This window comes from Lycium ferocissimum, chromosome 7, assembly GCF_029784015.1.
Source record: "Lycium ferocissimum isolate CSIRO_LF1 chromosome 7, AGI_CSIRO_Lferr_CH_V1, whole genome shotgun sequence".
Lineage (NCBI taxonomy): Eukaryota > Viridiplantae > Streptophyta > Magnoliopsida > Solanales > Solanaceae > Lycium > Lycium ferocissimum.
This window is the reverse complement of record NC_081348.1, coordinates 44,048,702-44,072,211: the sequence shown is the minus strand read 5'-3', so window position 1 is coordinate 44,072,211 and position 23,510 is coordinate 44,048,702. Positions and strand designations below refer to the sequence as shown.

At 35.9% G+C, this 23,510-nt stretch overlaps 2 protein-coding genes across 2 annotated transcripts in view; both read right to left on the bottom strand.

Annotated features, from left to right (window-relative positions):
* Nucleotides 1-4,350: 4,350 nt before the first annotated feature.
* On the bottom strand, nt 4,351-6,049 carry LOC132062240 (uncharacterized). The gene is made up of 3 exons (XM_059454849.1): nt 5,683-6,049; nt 5,026-5,649; nt 4,351-4,929 (listed from the first exon to the last, which is right to left on the bottom strand). The coding sequence occupies exons 1-3, from the start codon at nt 6,047-6,049 to the stop codon at nt 4,865-4,867; spliced, it is 1,056 nt and encodes a 351-aa protein (XP_059310832.1). The 3' UTR covers nt 4,351-4,864.
* A 15,533-nt stretch (nt 6,050-21,582) lies between these two features.
* Nucleotides 21,583-23,510, bottom strand: part of LOC132065266 (uncharacterized) — a 23,602-nt gene continuing 21,674 nt past the window's right edge. Inside the window, exon 4 of the mRNA XM_059458572.1 lies at nt 21,583-22,216. Coding sequence (XP_059314555.1) covers nt 21,961-22,216 — 256 coding nt within the window. The 3' untranslated portion in view covers nt 21,583-21,960. The remainder of the gene's footprint in view (nt 22,217-23,510) is intronic.

The following is a 23,510-nucleotide window of genomic DNA, read 5'->3' as shown; positions in this document are numbered from 1 at the left end:
TCCAGTGAGCTCAAATAAAAGTTCGAATCAAAAGTTTAGAGTTATTGAATTCAGAATCTGATTATCGTTTTGCAATATGTAATATTTTCTCTTTATCTTTTTTTTTTTTTGGGAAACGAGAGGCTGCACAGGCACCTGACAATCTAGAAATATAATGTCATCTTGGAGATGATCCTCCATTTCTTCTGCTCCATTCACGTGTGAAAAATCAGGTTCATGAACCTTATGATATACGTATATATATTGGCATTTTGCATTATAATCAAATCTCTGCTGTTGCATCTTCTGGTGGCTAGTGCTAAGACTGAGATACTCATGCTATTCAAAGAGGTTCCATTTGCACACTGCCCTGGATCATAATATGGTGTTACATGTTATCAGCTGTATCTTTGTCATTGACTATTAATGGCATGTCGCACAGTGGCAGTTGCTATCTTTTTATTTTATTTTAATGACAGTGGTGTTTGGGTCAGCTCGCGCTTACCTTGATTTCTTATAGGGTACTGGTTACCTCCCAGCAGAAAAGGTACAAGGTAACTTTGTCCACCAATAAATGCTTAGACAAAAGGGAAAAACTCAACTAATGTCACTACTAAAAAGTTCGCTAATTTCCACGGAGTCCATCGAAAATTGGCTCGCCAGACTTCCATCGAAAATTTCATATCTCCAACAGCGTTCCTTTGGGAACGTCTGTCTGAAATTGGTGTGTTTTTTGCTTCCTCTAGGATTTTTGCTTGAGACCTCATGAATCCCTTCCGACTTCATTGATCACTAGGCTACACCTCGTTACCTTCAATATTAAAAGCACATGAGTTCAAACTCTAAGAATGAAGAACCTCTTAGTAGGAAACTCTTTACCTCTCTTGCTAGAGTGCGAATTTAGATTAGTCAAACCAGTAAATATCAAATTCCAAATGCGTAAAGCAAAAACACATATTAAAAGCTAGTAGCAACTTCATGTGAACAGAGCGTCCAATTCAAAGTGTCAAGTCATTATGCAATAGCCTTACTCATCATCAACTACAACAACATATATACCCTGTGAAATCCCACAATGTGGGGTTTGAGGAGGGTAAAGTGTACGTAGATCTTACCCCTACCTCGGAAGGTAAGGAGGCTGTTCCCGAAAGACCGACGGCTCAAGACTCATAAAAATGACTCAAAAGGATTAAAAAAAAAAAAAAAAGGATCAGAAATGAGCTGGAAACACCATGACATGTATTACTCGGACAATTCTGTTGCATTGTATCTCAAAATTCAACAAATATACAAAATATGAGAAACTAGAAAAGAACTCTGAGCTTTTGGATTTATCTTATAAACCTCTAAAAGAAACTAAGCAAATAGTACTACATTATACAGAAAACTGTGTTTCTATAACAACTATAGTTCCATTGTACAAGTTGGTCAACTATAAACTTTTATTCATTTCCAATTATAAAGAAAATCAAGAATGGTTCCTCAGACCTCAGTCTATCATTCTTGCAAATGCAGAGAATTCTTTCTATCATTTTCTTCTCTTTGGGCTCAAAATGAATTGATCATCATCGTCATCACAATCACTTTTTAGTCGTTTTTTCGCCTTTATGTCGTCGTTCTTTGATACTTGCTGTTCCTCTTCTGAACTCCCAACTGTGCTTATGAATGGGCACGGAGGAGGAGATTTAATAGGAGTTCCCATGCGAATTTGCTTTTGCTTTCTCTGCTTTTTGTCGAACGCCTTATTTGATCTCTCGGGTGACAACAGACCATGCTCCATCAACCTGTACTTTACATGCCTAAAGTCTTATTTCAACATTTTCAAATCTATTTGATAACTGGAAGGAACAAAAGATGAAAAGAACACTACAAATAGTACTAAGGTTTAGCAGTAAATACTTTCTTCAAGTAGCCCAAGCCCAATCACACCCGCCATTTGCCAACTCTAGGTTGATAGCTATCGAAGTCCAGGGACCAGGAATTTGATATGAAGTACAATGGAAATTCACAAGAATTGTTGAATACTATATACTCTATCCGTCCCCATTTATGTGATGGTGTTTGACTGGATAAGAAATTTGAAAAAAAAAAAAAGACTTTTGAACTTGTGGGCAAAAATAAACTATGAATATTTATGTTGTTGTAAATCATCTCATTAAAAGTAAATCGAGCAATTTAAAGTTAATTGTTACTAAGTATAGAAATGTCTCATTCTTTTTATGACTGACAAAAAAATGAAACAGTGTCGCATTAATTGGAATGAAAGAAGTATATATTAAGCTGTCTCGCTCAAACTCTTCAAAGATATTGTTGGACTTGTGTCGGATCCTCTAGTTTTTGCACTTTTGAAGGGCAAAATTTTCCTTAACGCACTATGACCTTCCTCTAAAGATGCATACCAAAAGTATGCTAGGTAAAAAAGTGTGCCTTTAAAGCTCCTCCAGTTAAAAAAAAAAAAAAAATGTCTCAAAGAATACACTCAATGGACATTTGTAAAGACTCTGGGACAGCGAACTTTTCAACATATTCAACAAATTTAATCTTTGATTCCTTTGTGGAAAATCCGGCATGAATACCTTTATTAAGGAGCTAGGTAAAATAAGGGAATGCTTTACAAGGCTCTTAAAAAAGTTGAAAACTAAAAAAAAAAAGCTCCTCCAGTTTACAAAGATTTTGGCATAATATAGTATTTTGCTCGCTTAGACACTCTAAAGATACACTGAAGAAGGAAAGACTATTTGTATGCTCTCTATATGGATACTCTGCCTCGACAGTTCAAGAAGCACAACATATTCAAGAAGCACAAGGGCATATAATCTTTCTCTTGGGATTCCTTTGATATGGAAAATTCACGAAATCTTTGAATACTATATACTGTTCCAGCAGATGGTGTTTGGTGAATGAAAAAAAAAAAAAAAAGGACTTTTGTCAACTTGTGAAATGCTTTACAAGGCTTTAAATGAGAGGAACTTAAAAGTAAATGGCATCACTTAGGCATCTGGTAGAAGTATAGAAATGTTCATTCTTCTTCTACAAAAAATGAAACCATATGAACATATAAGGAATGATATATATTAAGCTTAGACATTCTAGAAAGATATCTTGGATAGATGGAAAGAACTCCAGAATGTAAATATTTTTGAACTCGACTAAATGCCAACCATGTTCATTTTTTCCCCTGACTAATCACTCCTGAAAATGAACGACTAAATACAAGCTCCTCCAGTTTACAAAGACTGGCACATAGTAAGCTCGGACCTAAAGATACACTGAAGAAGTGGACTATTTGTGTGCTCTCTATATGGATACTCTGCCCGACAGTTCAAGAAGCACAACATATTCAAGAAGCACAACATATAATCTTTGAGGGATTCCTTTGTGGAAAATCCGGCATGAATACCTTTACTGTTCCAGCAGAGTACCTTGTGAATAAAGGAGTCAACTGTGAAATGCTTTACAAGGCTCTTAAATGAGAGGAGACTTTCCTGGCATCACTTAGGCATCTGGTAGAAGAAGATTAATTTTCTTCTTCTACAATGCCAACCATATGAACATATCAAGGTTGATTTTGTAGCTTAGACATTCTAGAAAGATATCTTGGATAGATGGAAAGAACTCCAGAATGTAAATACTTAATACTCTCATGCCAACCATGTTCATTTTTTCCCCTGACTAATCACTCCTGATGATCTTTAAGTTAGCCCGTGAAATTTGAATTATGACCCATTTTCCAAATAATTGGTCCTGTGCAATGAAACCCCACACAAAATTAATTTTCCACTACTAATTCCTGCAGGGAAGAACTATTTAAGGTTAACAGTTCCTCTCAAGCCACAGCGCGAAGTCATCTAACGCTAGTAGATAGTGAAGTTTGACCTGCAGGCTACGAGCTTGAGAGGTCCAATATCATTTTCAAGAAATGTCGCATATAAATTATATACTCGATCTCCGTCTCTTACTCCATTCTAGTTGCTTCTCTACAATTTGAAAGCTAGCTAGAAAGGAACCCTCAGGACTAATTATTTTAGGGAGCATATCGATTGCATATTTCAGTGCTACGCTCCAAAGAGTGAATGCAGAGTCAAATATTATGCCATCACTCGTTGCAGCACCACAAAAATGACAAGCTAATTTTCTAATAGACTTCACTTAATGAACATAGCATGCATAAAAATAAGTCAGCTCCTAATTACTGTATGCACCACACAACGGAGCATGCAACAGCCTAATCATCTCATTCTATCAAAAGAAAGAGCATGCTGGACAAAAAAATGAGGACCACTTCTCATTCTTACCCCATTGATGCTAAGATGAAGCGGGGACGCAGTATAAGTCCCAACAAAAATAGATCAAATCAGAATTTATGAGTACATAGGCAATGACATTTCTACTCGAAAGCTTCTAGCTAGCTAGAAGTGTTATTTGCCACCACAATTAATAAGTTAGCAGCAGTACACAAGAGTAACCACACAAGATAAAATCAGACCATGAAAGACATCTGCGTGCAGAATAAAAGTATTTACTAGTGTTTTAAATGCCAAAGTTAACAGTAACATGATTAAATCCTCGTAGATCCAGCCAAAGATCAATTCCAGTCATAAGAGATGGCAGCTGACAAAGTTTTTGCTTTTCTTCTCGAGGGACTTAATGTGATATCATGGGACACAATTGATGGAAATCGCAAGCAACCATGTTGTGTGTCATTATCAGAACATTTGAGTACGAATAAGACGTGCATAAAATTCAGCAGGATACAAGAAGATTCTAATTACTCTGATATTCACTCTCCCCGAAATATCGTTGATTCTATTTAAAAATAAACTAAAGAGATACGCCAATTCTCATAAGGCTATTACTTTGAGAGAAGCAAAACAAAAGTATAGCACTATCTCTTCCTCCTCCGAACGGCTCTTTGGTCTCCTTGTCCAGAAGGACCGGGTCTTCCAAACCCTGTGCAAGATGGAGATCAAAAAAATTAGAACGAAATCATAAAAAACATATTCATTTATAAACTAAAAGAAATAACCAAAAAAAAAAAACAGATACCTTCCTCTTCGACCGTAATAAAAAGCATGTGCTTCTGCCCAAATTGTTTCCACTGATAATATAGGCGAATCGTTGAACCGCAGGGAAAGAATGGCCCCACTGTTGGCCAGAACAGCTCTAGTCCCATTCCTTCCATTCCTGTTTGTGACAATAAGCCTGGAAAAGTCTTACTGATATCTTGAGGCAACTTCGAGCTAGCAAATATCACTGGCAATCCAACTTTCATAAAATGAAACGAATTTATGGGGCTCTCACGGGGACTTCCAGCCATTAAGTCCCGAAAATGTGCAGGTCCAATTTCAAGCACTTTACAATGCTCTTTGTTCTCAATTGTGCTGCTGTGCCAATAAACGGGGTGAGGAGTCGAGGGAACAAATTGGCGCTCATCCGTTGTTTGCCATAAGAACTCCTCCGGGGGAGCAACCCCCTGGTGAGCAGCAGCCCCCGGGTGAAAAGCAGCTCCCTGATGAGCAGCAGCCCCCGGGTGAAAAGCAGCTCCCTGATGAGCAGCAGCCCCCGGGTGAGTGGGGGGAGCAGCCATCTGGTGAGGAGGAACCATCTCGAGAGGAACGATATGGTGAGGAGCCATCTGGAGACCAGCCTGGTGACCAGCAACCTCGTGACCTGCCACCAGGTGACCAGCAGCCTCCTGATGACCAGCAACCTCGTGACCTGCCACCTGATGACCAGCAACCTCGTCACCTGCCAGGTGAGTGGGGGGAGCAGCCATCTGGTGAGGAGGAACCATCTCGAGAGGAACAATATGGTGAGGAGCCATCTGGAGACCAGCCTGGTGACCAGCAACTTCGTGACCTACCACCAGGTGACCAGCAGCCTCCTGATGACCAGCAACCTCGTGACCTGCCAGGTGAGTGGGGGGAGCAGCCATCTGGTGAGGAGGAACCATCTCGAGAGGAACGATATGGTGAGGAGCCATCTGGAGACCAGCCTGGTGACCAGCAACCTCGTGACCTGCCACCTGATGACCAGCATGGACAGCAGCCATCGGGGGTGGAGGTTGCATCGCTATTAAAAAAATAACAAATAAAAAGTGAAAAGTAGTAATAAACCTTATCAACATTAGAAATAAACATTTTTTTCTCAATAGATAATACTGACAAATAAAATAACTCTGAGAACTATCTTTTACCTTCAACAAGCAAATGGGACTTGACCTGTTCCAATTTCCCAATCATTTCAATAAGGTCCACACTAGGTTGACCAACTCTCATTTGTCGGAGTTGATCCAACATTTCATTGACTTTGACATTTAATTGCTCCATACTATCCAACTAAGAAAAGAAAAAGCAACAATTCAGAAAAAAGATAAATCATAAAAAACGAATAAACGAATAAAATCTGGGGCAGCAGAGCCATAGATCTAATGGAAGGTGTTAAACAAAGAAGTCTTCAAATGCTATCTTTCACATTGAAACTGAGATCTAAAGGTGCAGTTTTGTAACAAAAATCAACTTGAACTTATGGGAAATAAAAATTCTTCACTATTTCAGAAAGGTGTAAAGCTGTATTATACACCAATAATTTGAAAGAAAATAAAAATACAGCAGTAGCAAAGTAATGGAGAAATACCTCAAACAACAATAGAACACTTTGTATTCAACGGCTTTTTCGAGTGAAAAATGTTATTTATTTATAGGAAACTGAGATTTGAAGGTGCAGCTTCGTTACCAAAATGGACTTACCTTATGGCAATAAAAATTCTTCATAATTTCAAAAAGTTGTCAGCTTGTGTCATACACCAATAATTTAAAAAATTGAATTGAAAAAAAAAAAACAGAAGAAGTAAAGTAAAGACCTAATGAGCAGACATAATCCACTGTTATTGTGTGTGTATTTATATTATTTTACCTATATATAAATGGTTCAAGTCCAAAGCAGTAGCTCAGTTGAAAATGTCAAAAAGGACTAGATCCACATTTACTACAGATTCAAACATCAATTAGATCAATCTTCATCGAGAAATCACATAAACATTCAAATGCAAAAGAATAACTAAAAATTATAGTGGCGTTTAGGCGGATACCTTAAACAAATAGCTAGAAGGCATCATCAGTTATATCAATCTTCAAAGGAAAAATCATATAATATCGCACGGGAATAATCCTAAACCCTAAATAAAATAATATGAACACAGAACAAATTAACAGAGACGAATTTCGGGGGTGGGGGGGGGGAGGTGGGGGGAACGAAGTTGCAAATAGTTACAATATGGATAGTTTGGCACAGAAAATCACAAAATGAAGATGAAATCCCGGTGAGCTACCTAAATTACATAAACACCTAACGAGCATAGATAATCCACTGTGTGTGGGTATTTACTATAGAGTCAACATCATTTAGATCAATATCCATCAAAAAATCGCATAGAAATGCAAATGCAATAGAATAATTTAAAAGTATAGAGGCGTTTAGGTAAATACCTTAAACAAATAGCTAGAAACCCTAAACGAATATGAACACAGAACAAATAAATAGACACGAAATTCGAAAAAAAAAAAATGAAGTTGTAACTAGGATTAAAATAGATAGTTTAGCATAGAAACTCGCGAAAATGAAAGAACATGAAGATGAAATTTGCATGACAGAGAAGCTAAGTCGCAATTGATAGAGATGTCACTCCCTACTGCTTATGTTTATCTACTAGATTAGGTCTTATGTTTATCTACCAGATTAGTTGATAGTATTTATCATTCATCTCATTTGAATAAATATCCTTCATATAAGTAGCACTCTCAGGAATTTAGTTACTCATTTCTTGTGCTTAAAGACAGCTTCATATCCAATACAAAATCATCTTTCATCATCTCTTAAAGCTTGTATAGCAACTAGGAATAATATAGGTAGTTTTAAAAACAAATCATGAGGTACCTGAGGAGCCCTAAACAAACAGCTAGAAGGCATCATCAATTAGATCAATATTCATGGAAAAATCAAAATAAAACTTAAAGTGATGTACATACATATGAGCAAAACGATGTAATTGGAATGAGCTACCTGAGGAGCCCTAAACAAACAGCTAGAAGGCATCATCAATTAGATCAATATTCATGGAAAAATCAAAATAAAACTTAAAGTGATGTAGATACATATGGACAAAGAACAAAGAAATAGACATGAAATTCAGAAAAGAAAAAAAAATCATAAAACTAAGTCGCAACTAGTTACAAACAGATCGTTCAATCGCAAAATCATGAAAATGAAGAACGTGAGGATGAAATCGCAATGAGCTTCCTGAATAGCCCTAAATAAACACCTATGAGCAGACATAATCCAGTGTTATTGCGTGTCAAATCTGAAGCAGTAGCTCAGTTAAAGCCGTCAAAAAGGACTAGATCCACATTTACTACAGATTCAAACATTAATTAGATCAATCTTCATCGAGAAATCACGTAAACATTCAAATGCAAAAGAATAACTAAAAATTATAGAGGTGTTTAGGCGGATACCTTAAACAAATAGCTAGAAGGCATCATCAGTTATATCAATCTTCAAAGGAAAAATCATATAATATCGCACTAGAATAATCCTAAACCCTAAATAAACTAACATGTACACAGAAAATTAACAGAGACGAAATTCGGGAAAAAAAAAACGAAGTTGCAACTATGTACAAAATGGATAGTTTGGCACAGAAATCACAAAAATGAAGATGAAATCCCAGTGACCTACCTGAATTAAATAAACACCTAACGAGCAGAGAAAATCCACTGTGTGTGTGTGATTGTGTGTGTATTTACTATAGAGTCAACATCAATTAGATTAATATCCATCAAAAAATCACATAGACATGCAAATGCAATAGAATAATTAAAAGGTATAGAGGCGTTTAAGTAAATACCTTAAGCAAATAGATAGTTTAGCATAGAAAATCACGAAAATGAAAGAATATGAAGATGAAATCACAGCAGCTACCTGAATATCCACTGTGTGTGTATTTACTATAGATTTAACATCAATTAAATCAATATTCACCGAAAATTGCACAAGACAAATGCAATAGAATAACTAAAAATTATAGAGGCATTTAAACAAACACCTAGAAGGCATTATCAGTAGAAAGGTGTAAAGCTGTGTTATACACCAATAATTTGGGAAAAAAATAAAAACACAGCAGTAGCAAAGTAATGGAGAAATACGCAATAAAGTAGTTTGTATTCAGCAGCTTTTTTGAGTGAAAAATGTTATTTATTTATAGGAAACTGAGATTTGAAGGTGCAGTTTTGTAACTAAAATCAACTTTAACTTATGGGAATAAAAATTCTTCATAATTTCAAAAAGGTTGTCAGCTTGTTTCATACACCAACAATTTAAGAAATTAAAATAAACAGAAGTAGCAAAGTAATGGAGAAATACCTCAAACGGCAAAAAAAAACTCTATTCAGCAGCTTTTTTTTGACTGAGAAATGCTGCCTATTTATAGGGAATATTAGGGTTACAGCAAGGCCAAATACAGAAAAATTCAGTTTTACCCTCAAAATGAAGTCTAGAATTAGTACTCCCTCCATCCATTTTTACTTGTCCAGCTTGGCATATTACAGCACTCTACAGCAAGGACAAATTCCGTTTTACCCTCAAAATGAAGTCTAAAATTAGTACTCTCTCTATCCATTTTTACTTGTCCAGCTTGGCATATTACAGCACTCTACAGCAAGGAAAATTCAGTTTTACCCTCAAAATGAAGTCTAATAGTAGTACTCCCTCCATCCATTTTTACTTGTCCAGCTTGGCATACCCCTTAAAGAGGGGTAAATAAATTACAATTTTACTATACCACCCCTAATTATTATAAAGGGAAAGGGCCTGATTTACCCCTCTACTATTGGAAATAGTCCACATTTACCCCCCGTTATACTTTCGGCACAAATTTGCCCCTACCGTTACCTAAGTAGCAATATTTGCCCCCCGTTTGGATGGCAGTCCACTGTGGCAATTAAGCTTCCACGTGGCCTGACATTTGGATGAGGTGGCATGCCACGTGACATGCCACCTCACCACCCTCTCCATTTCTTTCTTCTACCTCCAACCAAAGCCACCTCCGACCTTCCCACCGCCGCCCTCAAATTCATTCGAAATAACCCTCTTATTTTCAAAACTTTCAGGCATTCAATACCCAAATGTTGTATTTTCACACAATGATGAAACCCTTTTTCTTAATCTTTCACATTATCGTAAAGATTTAGCAGAAAGATTAGCAATGATGTTAATGCTTACAAGAGTTAAAAGACATTCTTTTATGTTATTGAAAGATTTAAACTTTTTATCTAAAAGTATCTTCAGATTTGTCAAATGGGTTTTAAGAATTTTAATGGTTGTGAGGTTTTTGGGTTGGAGATAAATGGACAGTATCCGGGTAAAGTGATAGTAGTGGCGGTTATGGTGATTCCGGTGAGATGGGTTAGTGAAAAAGAAGATATAATTGTTGGAGGAGATGGTGGTGGGGTATGGCTTCAATGGTGGTTGGAGGTGGCTTTGTTTGTTTGTAGAAGAAAGAAATGGAGAGGGGAGAGGGTGATGAGGTGGCATGCCACCTCATCCAAACGTCAGGCCACGTGGAAGTTTAATTGCCATGGTGGACTTCCATCCAAACGGGGGGCAAATATTGCTACTTAGGTAACGGTAGGAGCAAAAATGGGCCGAAAGTATAACGGGGTAAATGTGAACTATTTCCAATAGTAGAGGGGCAAATCAGGCCCTTTTCCCTATTATAAATCATCTAAATCAATTGAAAATTAAGCAACCACTAACAATTCCTCCCCCAATAATTTAATAAAATAGGCATGAAATGGTAAATTATCTCTTGATTTACCAAACTAGACAAGTAAAGTGGTCATCTATACTGTTAGAGCTCTTAATTATCAATTAAATGTTTCAGCAAAGGCAGATTAATACAACTATTCTAAATTAAACAAGCAAAGCACAAATCTAAGGTCCGTACCTCAGGCAAGGCCTCGCCGGAAAGAGGCAATCCGGTCGACGGAGTTCATCCATGATCTAGGAGAGATGATTTAAGAAATTGAACTGAAAGGAGACGGTGGTAGCACGGCGGTGGTGCGATTTCAGGCCACCATAGCCGGCGGCCGAAGAGTAGAGAGAACATATGGGTATGAAATATTTTGATAAAGGGGCCTCGGACCAAAGTTTTATATAGCAAGTACAACGAATAATATCGACCGTTCAATCAGATCTAATCGACGGCTACGATTTAATATTTGATTTCTCCTAGGTGATAAAATTAAACTCCGCACGATGTACTTCTTTTCCTTCTAACCGCTGACCTTGTGGCTACTTTTGCAATTTGGACTGGACGTTTCTTGTTCTTAAATAATGCATAGCCCAATGGCCATTTTGTTATTTGCGCAACTATCTAACTAATTAAACATTGAAAATGATTAAACTCCCAAATAAGTAAATTTCTTACTCATTTTCTCATGTTCAATTGGTTGGTGAAAAATACATAAATACTGACTTATTTCAAATGTCGGTTGGATAGTGAAAAATATGTGAATTTATTACTTATTTTCTAAATAGTCAAATAACAGGAATTCCTTTCAGTTTAAAATGTTGCTCAGACAATGTAAAATAGCAAATTAGCTTTTCTTGCTCCACTTTGTCTAATTTACTCTCTAAACTTCTAGCCATATAATAATTGCATGGTTTAGCCTTCAAATGGACTGGTCTTTAATTTTTGGCCAACTTACACAATGACTACACTTGAGCTATACTTTTGCTAATTATATTTTTTTTTTTTTTTTTTTTTTTTTTAAGCAGCTATACTTTTGGGGACTGGTATTCAAACAATATAAGTGCAAGAAAATGTAGGCAGTGGCGGCAACATAAATAAACACTCTATTTTGGCGTTGCTTTCTTCCTCCGCCGAATCGACGAGATACACTAATAAAATACACGCTTGTTCATGATTTGCCATGGATCGCCGCCTGGAGAAGAAATGACGGAGCTAGAGAAATCTCCTTCGAAATCGCGGCTAACAGAGAGAGAGGGGTGAGAGACGGCCGAGAGAGAGAGGCGAGAGGGTGAGTGACGGCAGAGAGATAGAAGGGATGGAGGAGAGAAAAAATGGAGGTGAGAGATGGGTTTATTTTCTCTTTACTGTATTTTACCTTAGTAGTTAATAATTGTTATTAAGATACAAATTTTAGCTATGGGAGGTAATTAATTCAAACTATAATTACTAAATTACTAAATATAATTAGTACTAATACTTAGCTAAGCCATGTAGATTTTCTTAACTTATACCCCGCTAGGAATAAGTTCTATTTTAAAGGGCAAATATTAAAGATCAGCCCATTTGAAGTGTAAAAATTAAAGACTAGCAGAAAATCGGGAAAAAACTGCAAATGACAAAATTGACGTTTGAAACAACTTAAAAATATTACAAAATTTGTTGGTTCCTGACTAAATTAAAAGGTAAAAAAAAACAATTGCAATCTAGTCTAGCACCTAAAAGAAGAGTTCAACAAAGGCAAAAGTGGTGGACGATGGAAAAGAGAAACCAAACTTGGCACAAAAGGGACTAGAGTTGCACAGCGAACCAAACTATATACACCCAACAACATTCCAGTAGCTACATCAAAAAAACCATAGGTTTCACCATGATTAAGTCTAATCACCATGATCTCATCAGTAACAATTAAGACGAATAAGTGCCTGATATTTATACCATAAGCCATATTAGGAACAGTAACAGTCAGCTCTTTCTTCCACGAATTTAAACTACTCAAATCGTCATCAACATCATTCCGCGCAATATATAACTCGATCAACAGGGAGCACATGGGACCATAATTTATATTTATCAAACAAAGCTTTCCTCCTTTTTCTGCAATACTAATACTAACATATTTTTCTTCTAGGTTTTCAATTGGAACCACAATCATAACAAGGTCTTCTTTAGTTACATCAAAACAGATGAGGGTTTTAAGTCTATCATTTGCATGATTATCTCGCCATTCGGTAAGTGTACAAGTTTCCATGTACCAATATAATACTCCCTTCACATGTACCCCACCAAAAATCTTAAATTGCGCAATAAATTTACTATCAGGAATTGCTTTCAAAGACCTCCATGAACGGTCAGTTCCAACAGTTAAAACTAATGGTTTAATCTCACCATCTAATAATCCTGCATTTTCAAGAACAACTACCTTGTATTCATACGAAAGATGGCAAAATCCAAAGCCAAGTAAAGCAGGGCGGCGTGTATAATAATGCGAACCTATATCTGTTGTATATGGTGGAGTAGTGAAATACTCTTTAGTGATAGGATTGCTTACATGGAGACAAGCATCACAACTCCAGAAACACACGAAACCATTCACAGAATTCGCCCTTGCCATGTAAATTTCCTGTTCTAATGTGTCCATAAATACATCATTTTTTGTAAACATGTCTTTAGTCTTCCAATATTCTTGTTCGTCGAATGGATAGTTTGGAATACTGTGCCATTCCAAGGCAGAAATTGTGACACAACGTCTATCCTCAGTCCTAGTAACAACAACTGCTTCCAATTGAGAGAATGATGATGAGGATTTTGATATTCCGCGTTCAATTTGTGAGTAGGCAAAGCTCCCACTATAGATAATCGAACACCAGTGCATGCATACTTTCTTTAAAGTTTCAGACAAATCTTGGCAAGGTACTCTTCGTAATATCTCAACAACAACTTCTTTGGGTATAGAAATGACATGTTGCTTTTTCTTTCTCTTGGTTGTCATTGAGAACTGCATTTTTTCTTTCCAAAATTAACTTAAATTTTTAAGTGTACAAGTAATACAAAAAAAATATGAGTTATTTGCGGTGGTATTAGGTTTGCAAATAACTGAACAATCCAAGAGAGAGGACTTTTCAATATTACGCAAATTGTAAATCTAAAGGTTTAAACGTGGAGAAAGATAGCAACTCCTTCTATTCCTATTTTAGTGGAAATAACAGGATAATTTAGTGCGATCTTTCTCACTAGCAAAACAAAAGACTAGGTGTTCCTCCTGAATGTGTTTGATATTTTAAACCAGTTGACATATTCATAAAAGAAGATCTAGTCTTTAGCTTTGCATTAGGATCATAAAAGATTATCCACCTCCACCAAAATAGGAATGGAAACCGCTCAATACCTTTGAGTGATCTATTTTATAAAACAGCCAGCAAATGTATAAGTTTTGTATATTTATACTTAAATATACATATAAGATACATATAATATACATAGACTATCCGTATAATATACACATACTACACAAATATACATCTCTCTCTCTCTCTTTTTTTTTTTAATATTCATATCATTGTATATATATTGTACATCCGGGAAATTGCCGATAATAGAAAATAGGAATAGAAGACGTTGCTATCGTTCTGGAATATGGAATTGCCTGTCAGGTACATCTCTATATTTCTTGGAGTGCTTTACCCTTGAATTGCGACTTTTCGACATAAATTCAAATTAGTCTAATTCAAAACAAATACGAAACATTGAATGAAAAAACAAGAAAAGAAACATATTCTCATTAAAGCAAAATCAAGATTGACGATAAACTAAACAAAATCCCATAATATTCTAGTATCTTTGCGATCCTATTTCAAAAATTTCAAGGACACATTGGATTTCTTCCTGGCCCTCCAAAGTGAAACTCAGGTTCTTCAACATAATCACCCATGTATTGAGGTCAACATTTTGCGGAAATTTCAACTCCATTGAATTATCAAGAATTCTCATATTCTTCATAAATCCAGTATTTGCAAATATGTAAACTGGAAAAGCTCCACTCCCCATTTGTGTTTTGTTGTGAGGATGTGTTCCTACATTTTTGCTATAAACTTCACCACCCCATTGAACTGTTTGTGCATGAATTTTTAGGCCACCAACAAAGATCTCTTATGGCCAATATCCTAAGTTGATTGATCCTCCGTATTGTAGCCACCAGTTGCTAGCATTCAAATTCTAATAATTAGGACAAGAAAATGAAAATTTTAATAACATCAAAGAAGAAAAGAAATCTGTATTCCTAAAGCAAGAAAGAGTTGAAGAATTTAAGCTATATACATGACTAGAACTACCCCCCCCCCCCCCCCCAAAAAAAAAAAAAAAAAAGGGAGGAGGAATTAAACGACAAACCACAGTCGCTAAATCATAAAATTTTATCACTAATCTTATTTAACAATCATGCTAGTTACGGGCTAATTCACAATAGATTAGTGACGAATTGCATGATTAATTCCTCTTTCTTTTTTTTTCTTTTTTTTGGTAGTTACAAAGATTTTTTATACTGTTAATGCAATTTACATAGACATTGTAATATGTTATTCTACTTCTAAGTCACTATTCATACTTGCTATGAAAATTTACTTGTGATTACGGGCTAACTTAACCTGATGATAACAAAAATCTATACATTGTGAGTGCATAGAATTTAAATCCAGGATTTAATAAATAGTTTAACTTGTATACACCGGCAATATAAGAAATTTTTACACCATCACGTAACATTTTGTAGTAGCAGCTTATCTTATTTTCAAGATTAGAAATTATACATTTTTAAAGAGGTTTACTGTTGCGTCCAAACGCACACGCAAGTATACGTAGTCGTACAAGTAATATAGTAATTTTAGAAATCAGATGTCGAACCCACAGGGAGTTATGATTAACCGTCAACTAAATTAAACTATCCAAATTATCTATACAAGAGATGAAATTCGAAGATTGTGATTATAAACTAATTGAAGATAAAAGAGATAAATAGTGAACTTCAACGAAGAAAGAGCGGGTTTTTATATTATCAATGAGACGAATGTTCCAGGGTTGCGGTTGGTTCACCAATCCTGTTGAGTTTTCGAACTATTTCCCTTTAATCTGAATTGTCGATGATTGCTAATTTACCGGATTATTAACTCTCGTAGTATTCTCCGTAACTACTACTCGCCTATTCAAAACGTTCGCCGCCTATATTCCTATGGAATTGACTTGTTAAGAACGCAATTCGTTTATGGTATTTAATTGAACGCGCGCCTAGGTATATTCCTATCCTAGCCACAAATCCAAGCCCAACTGTAGGGATAATTAGATCACGCCCTCTTTAATCCTTCTCTAATCTAACAACATCTTTCCCAAGCATGTATATTAGATAGTCGATAGAACCTAACTGGTCGTCAAACAATCAAGCAATTATGAACAGAATTGAAGAAGCAATCAAACTCAACAACTCATAGTAAGATAAGAATAATCACCAAACATCACATGGGTTACCACAACCCTAGAACGAGAAGTTTAGCTCCATATAGACATGGAGGAAAAGCAACAAATCATTCAAAGAAAAATATATAAACTAGTAATAAGGAGAAGAAAAGATAAAACCCAATAATCTCCGGCCTCCACAATGCTCTCCTACTCTCTAAAGTCAAAAGTCGTCTATTCTAATGTAAAAACGGCTATTTATAAGCTAGGGCAAATATGAGATAAGTGGGCCCAATCCCGATCAACTTAGGAGAACCGACGCCTCTTGTGCTTTGGTCGCGCGTCGCATGGCCATCGCATGACTATGTTCGTGCATTCGCGCGTGCTCCGCACGCCCAATGCATAAATGTGTCCGAGAATCAGAAAGGGGTATTTTGTGCGCTGGGTGTGCGACGCACAGCCAATGCATGAGACCCTTCAGTGGTCATATTTTGCCTTCAAGTGTTGCATCCTCCTTCCGCTTACTCGTCCAACCCATACTGCTTTAGAATCAACCAGAATTGCTCGGATTACCCTTCATTGGTCCTTGTTGTACCCAAAAGACTTCAACGTGACCTTCTTTTCTTTTTCCTCTTCTTCAATTTTGCTCCAAATCTCTTCATCTTCACACTGTAGCATTTTCAACTTAAACCACCTAGATTCCACAATAAAGCACAAATTAGTCCCATATCACATAGTTAATAGATGTTAGGTGTATTTAATGCATTTAGCTCTAAAATACAGTATAAGTATGGGTAAAGATGGCGGAAAAGTGGATAAATACACCTAACATCATTTACCTGTAGATATTCTTCGAGTAACCTGATAGTATAAGAAATTATTGATATTGACTGTGTATATAACTTATAAGAGTGTAAATCTTGTACTCTGACAGTGTACATTTTTACACCATCAGGTTAAGTCGATCTATAAGAGTATGTACTCTTCGTAACAAATCTAAGTTACGTGATGACCACAAAAAATTAAAGGCAATAACTTGTTGACCGGTACCATATTATTATGTTTAACTGCACAAACAATTTAGAAATTGAATTCCCTATTAGGTGGACGTGATTAAATGTCACGCCTTCTAATATTTGAAAATCAACTAAAATTCTAATTATTAAATTCTTCCTTATTTGAATTATGTCAAAAGTCTGAATATTTATGACTTTAATTTTTTCCTAAACAATTAACACAACATAATCAATATAGGGAATAGTTAAAATAACTATACATCACTTAAGGATAAGATTTTAGAAGAATTTTATTTCTCAATTAATGTTTAAACCTTAAGATAATTTTCTCGCGTAGTTAATATCATTGATGGAAATTATAACTCAAGATTACATGTTTAAAATAAAGAGGATCTCCAGCACTGGTGCGCACGTTAGCAACAGGCTCCGTTGTTATTCTTGGTGGAGCCATCACTATCTCTGCACTCACCACTTCTATCCTTCGCCGTAAAGCCTTACTTAACAAGGAAAGCTTTGTGGGTATTGTAAAGGAAAGGGATTTTACAAATGGTACAACCATGTCTAAATTGTTTCGGAGATGGACGAGTATAATTAAGAATGAAATGCACTCTACCTGTTTGATAAAATGAAAATGTCAACATTTGGAATCTAGAGCCAGAAATAATGCAGTTTTATCTGGCTTCCAAGATGTGTAATTTTTCTCAATTTCTTTAGTTTTATTTTTCTTCTTCGTATTCACGTTGGGTCGTTTCAATTCTGCTCATTTGTACTCCCTCTGTTCCAATTTATACACCATATTGAGTACTAAAAAAAAATAAAAAATAAAGAGGATGAAAATAGAATTATTTATTACCCGTAATTCAACAATGATGTCAATGTAATAACATCATTTTTTTCATTTAAATGAATGTTACATCTATTTTAACTTCTATTACTATTTTACATAATTTAAATTTTTTAATTTATCCATACGTGCAACGCACGATCAGTAAAACTAGTTAAGCTAAAAATAAAATCTTTTGGTTTGTTGTTTTAAGAAAAATAACTAGAGAACATGTGAAAATTGAAGTGGAACAACTAAAAATTATCTAACTGATTCAAATAACATGTAGCTTCTTTTAAGACTTAATTATTAATAATAACTACTCTTTTATTTAATTATAATTAGTGGCTAATTCACTTTTCTAAATTAAATTGGTAGCTATATATATCAAAATACATACCCAAATACATGTATCTTTTTCTATCCCCACTCACTATCCATTTCAGATTTTCCATCCTCTCAAAACCCTAAAAAAACTTTCTCTCTCCCTCCTCACTACAACTGCCGCCGCCGCCACCGTCCCGGAGCTTCGACGACGACTCTAGCAGATCCCAACCAAAACAACCGCCTCTCTCTCTCTCTCCCCCCTTTTCTCATCTGGACCCGCTTTGAACATTTGAAGACAAACCTCGACGTCGCCGTAGATGGCAGCGTGAAATGGCAGAGAGAATCAGATCTGCTTCCAGATCTGGTCGATTTCCGGCGTCGGCGCATCCAAATTCAACTTATTCACTCGCAAACTCACTGATCTTCCACATATTATACATCATCATTAATCTTCTTTTCTTTATGTAGCTGGCTCAGATCTGCGGATTTGAGTGTTTTTTGTATTTTTTGAGTGTATTTGTTAACAGTGTATTTGGTTGAATAGATGAACAATTTATATCTCAGATATGGTCGAAAAATGGCTCAGATCTAGCTAGCTCAAGTCTGCGGATTTGAGTGTTTTTTGTATTTTTTGAGTGTTTTTGCTAACAGTGTATTTGGTTGAATATATGAACATATGTTTTTGGCTTCACATGTAGTTTGAATGTACACAATGTATTTGACATTTTGTTGAAATCATATTGAATATATGAACAGTGTTTTCAAGTACACGGATTTTTCAATGTATTTGACTTCATATGTAGTTTGAATGTACACAATGTATTTAAAATTTTGTTGAAATGGCATCAAATACAACGAAAACCCATAAATGTAGCTACAGAATCAATATGTATTTGAAAACAAACAAATACACCCGTTAAAATACATATGTTCATTAAATAGTAGCTATGGTTGGTAATATTAAAAAGGTACCTACTAAAGGGTAGTTATGCATGTAAGTTTACCAATAAAAAACCACACAGAACTCAAACAATTAAAACAAACTAATAGATAAAAATCTTTTTGAGCATTTTCCTTAAAGGAAACGAATTGAAATGTAAGAGATAAGGGTGTGTTCGATATGGAGGAAAATGTTTTCCACAGAAAATGGGTTTTTGAAAAATAAGTGAGTTTCTTAATTATTTTTTCATGTTTGGTTGGTTAGTGAAAAATACGTGAATTTCTTACTTATTTTCTAATATTTGGTTGGTTAATAGAAAATACGTGAATTTTTTACTTATTTTCAAATGTTAGATTGGTTACCAGAAAAGATTTTTTTTGGAAAAGTCCACCCACCCTCCACCACTCATCCCCGCCACCCCAACCAAATCCCACCCTTGAACGCTTCGTCTTCATCCACCCCTATCCCACACCAGCACCCACCCCACTGCTCCACTCACCCTCAAACGCATTTCATCTTCACCCACGACCACCCACCCCACTCCACCCCACCACTGCACCCAACCCCTCCCCCCATCTCTATTTCATATATTTTATTTCACTTTAATACAAAAAATTGGGTCGCAATGCGGGGAGTGGGCGGGTGGGGGTGTACAAAACCCAAAAAAAAAAAAAATAGGGTTGGGTGGGGGGGGGGGGCAGGTGAGTTGAGTGATGACGGGGTTGGGGCGAGGGGAGGGAGTGATTGGGATTCGGTGGTTGGGTGGTGGTGGAACGCCACTTGTGGAATTTGTCTTTCCTACTTTCATTAGGGAGTCATTTTCTTCAGTTTTAATGGGAAATGTTTTCCACCATATCGAGCACACCTTGAGAGAAAACCATAGAGAATTAATTAAGGCAAATCGTTTAGGCATATCAATTGGCGGTCAAAAAATAAGCGATTACAATCGTCCCTCTTTGCTCGAAAATATGAAGAGCTTTCCGGGAAAAAAGTAATCAGATTAGCCAATTTTGACCGACCAACATTTCAATAAAAGCATGTCTTAAGAAGTTTGACAGCACCCTGCTTCGAGGTTGTCTGCATATCCTTGATTAGAGAAATCAAGTCACTGTAATTCTGGATATTTCATAGCTGGGACCACCAACAATTTTAAAACTGATGTTGGGTAATGTTGTTGGTTGGTTGTTGGTTCTTGTTACTTTTACATAGAAAATAAATCGGAAAAGGGTCAGATTTGTTCCTATACTCTTATAAATAAATTATATTTGTTGTTCGTTATATTTTTTCGATATATTTGTATTTGTCATTCAATGTTAGGGCCATATTTATTCTTGACATCCAATTTTGGGGTCACATATACCCCTTATCAGTTAAATCCAAAAATACGCATGATAAAAGCCATTAAAGGATAATATGTTGATTATACTCCCCTTAATACATTTAAACTAGCGTGATATGTTGATCTAAAGGTAAAAGCACCATATGAGTTGGAGCATATTCAAATAGCTTCCAGCCCTTTTGAATCCTATGGCAGACAAAAACCAAGTGTTCAAACTTTATAGCAAACGGAAGCCTCTGATATTTAAGTTGTAAAGAATAAACATAACAAAATCATTACTCATGTCATGGAGTTTCGAGGAGTACGCCACCGCTATTAGCCCTCAAGATTTCTCGATTTTAAAAGACTACAATAAAAGTCTTAACTGAAACACATTTGGTTCCTAGATGGAAGCTAGTATATGATTTAAATAGTGATCAGATTTAATTGGAGAAAAATAAAAGTCATGTAAATTTGAAAGATCCCCAAAGAAAATGTTAGGTTAGTAATTAAAGTGATGATTCCAAAAGTTAGTGTCCAATACACCATAGCGGTATTAGGAATACTAGTGAATTTACCCGCACTTCGTGCGGTTGTAAGAACTTAATGAACCCTCTTGCGCCCCTAGCTTCGTCCTTGCCTTGCCTTAAGTATTAAATGCACGTGAGTTTAAACTCTGAAAATGAAGAATCTCTTTGTTGCGAACACTTTACCTCTCTTTGGTAGTACTCAGATAGGTTTGAATCAACCGGGCCAATGAATTTCAGATACCAAAATACCTAAAGCAAAAATACTTATTAAGAGCTTGTCGCAACTTCCCATGAACATCCAATACAATACAAGCTGTGTCAAGTCACCATGCAACAACCTTAGCTTACACATCAGAATGATTTAAAAAAAAAAAGTCTAAGAAAAAGATTAAAAAAATAAGCTGGAAAGACCATATGCATGCATTAATCATACAATTCTGTTGCGTTACATCTCAGAAAATTACACCCGTTTCCTGATCTACTGTAAGGACAATACTTGACCAAAAGGACACTATCTTATGTTGTCGCAACTTGGAATAAATAAAAATACGAGAAACTAGAAAAGACTCTGGGTTTTTGTATTTATCTTCTAATCATTGAAAATAAGCAAATAGTGTTACATTATACAGTAAACTGTGTTGGTATAACAGCTATAGTTCCATTGCACAAGTTGGTCAACTATAAACTTTATTTGATTTTTCATTTCCAATTATAAAGAAAATCAACAATGGATCCTCAGTCTACCATTCTTGCAAATGCAGAGCACATTTTTCTATCATTTTCTTCTCTTTGGGCTCAGAATGAAATCATCGTCATCGTCATCGCTATCACTTTTTAATCGTTTCTTCGACTTTATATCGCCATTCTTTGACACTTGCTGTTGCTTTTTTGAACTCTCAGCTTTGCTTATGAATGGCCGCGGCGGAGGAGATTTAATCGGAGTCCCCATGCGAATTTGCTTTTGTTTTCTCTGCTTTTTCTCGAACGCCTTCTTTGATCTCTCGGGTGACAATAGACCATGCTCCATCAACCTGCATTTACATGCCTCAAGTCTCACTTCAACATTTTCAACTATATTTGAAAACCGGAAGGAACAAAAGACGAAAAGAACACTAAATATAGTGCTAAGGTTAAGCAGTTAAACAACCGATGCTTCATGTAAGAAAATAAGAAATGTATATTCTTCCTCATCTTTGAGAAAATATCATATTCTGCCCGACAGCGCAAGAAGCATTTGACATATATTCTTTGAGCAATTCCTCATGGAAGATCCGGTATAACAACCTTTCTATTCCAACAGAGTATCGTGTGATCAAAGGAGTCGAACACGCAATATTATAAAGTGAGTACTTGGATATTAAAATGGAATTAAATTTGAAATGAAAGCCTGGGAAAACGAGGCAAATTTCGTATTTGGCAAAGTAAGCAAGAAAATGTTCGTGAGGCATGCGAAGAATATTTTGGCCAAGCATGATATTTAACTTTGCATAGCCAAGACTTCCATTTTTCTTCTTTGAGGATTGTATGAACCAGATACATGTTGGACCTATGAAATTAAATCCTAACAACTAAAAGCCCTTGCGTGTAGCCTTAATCTCTATCTTCTGACAAATCCAGAACAGGAGAAAAAGAAAATCCTACAAAAGAGTTGCGCAAAATCTGAATACACCGTCCATGCTTTCTTCTTTCCTAGGACCTGCCTTTATTTTTATTTTTTTTGTAAGTGGTAACAAGGACCTGCCTTTATTAAGCCACCACAAATGGTTTGAAACCCGTGAAGATTAGTGTTAACCACAAGTGTTTTCTTTCATTTTTTTTTTTTTTTTAATAAATCAAAAATTCATCAATAGAGCATCACACTTTTCTTGAGCCGAGGGTCTATCTGAAACAACCTATCTTACCCACAAAGGTAGGGGTAAGATCTGCGTACACCTCACCAAACCTTACTTGTGAGTTGTGGGATCACACTGGGTATGTTGTTGCTGTTATCAATAGAGCATCAAGATGGTGTCGATGGAACAATTTACCCAAAAAAAAAGAAGAAGATGGTGTTGATGGTACAAATGTATCACAATGCAAAAGAGTTTAAACCCTGTATAATCAAGCCAATGTCCATGCAAACTGGAATCTCTTCTCCACATCAAAAATACAAAGAAATAAAACAGAAATTTTAATAATTGCCCATATGGTTAATCGTTTTATTTAAAGATCGCCGTATTTCTTTTTTTCATAAGGACACAAGATACCAAATTAACTGTCAGAGAATTAACAATATTGAGAAAAGAAGACACAAGCAACCACACTCCTAGTTCACATTCAGGACTG

Bases quoted from the DNA above. Each gene is read 5' to 3' on its own strand.
- LOC132062240 (XM_059454849.1), bottom strand. From the start codon at position 6,049: ATGCAACCTCCACCCCCGATGGCTGCTGTCCATGCTGGTCATCAGGTG. The intron at 5,650-5,682 runs GTCATCAGGAGG...ACCTGGTGGCAG, and splicing joins GGCAGGTCACGAGGTTGCTG to GTCACGAGGTTGCTGGTCAC. The intron at 4,930-5,025 runs GTATCTGTTTTT...CATCTTGCACAG, and splicing joins TATTACGGTCGAAGAGGAAG to GGTTTGGAAGACCCGGTCCT.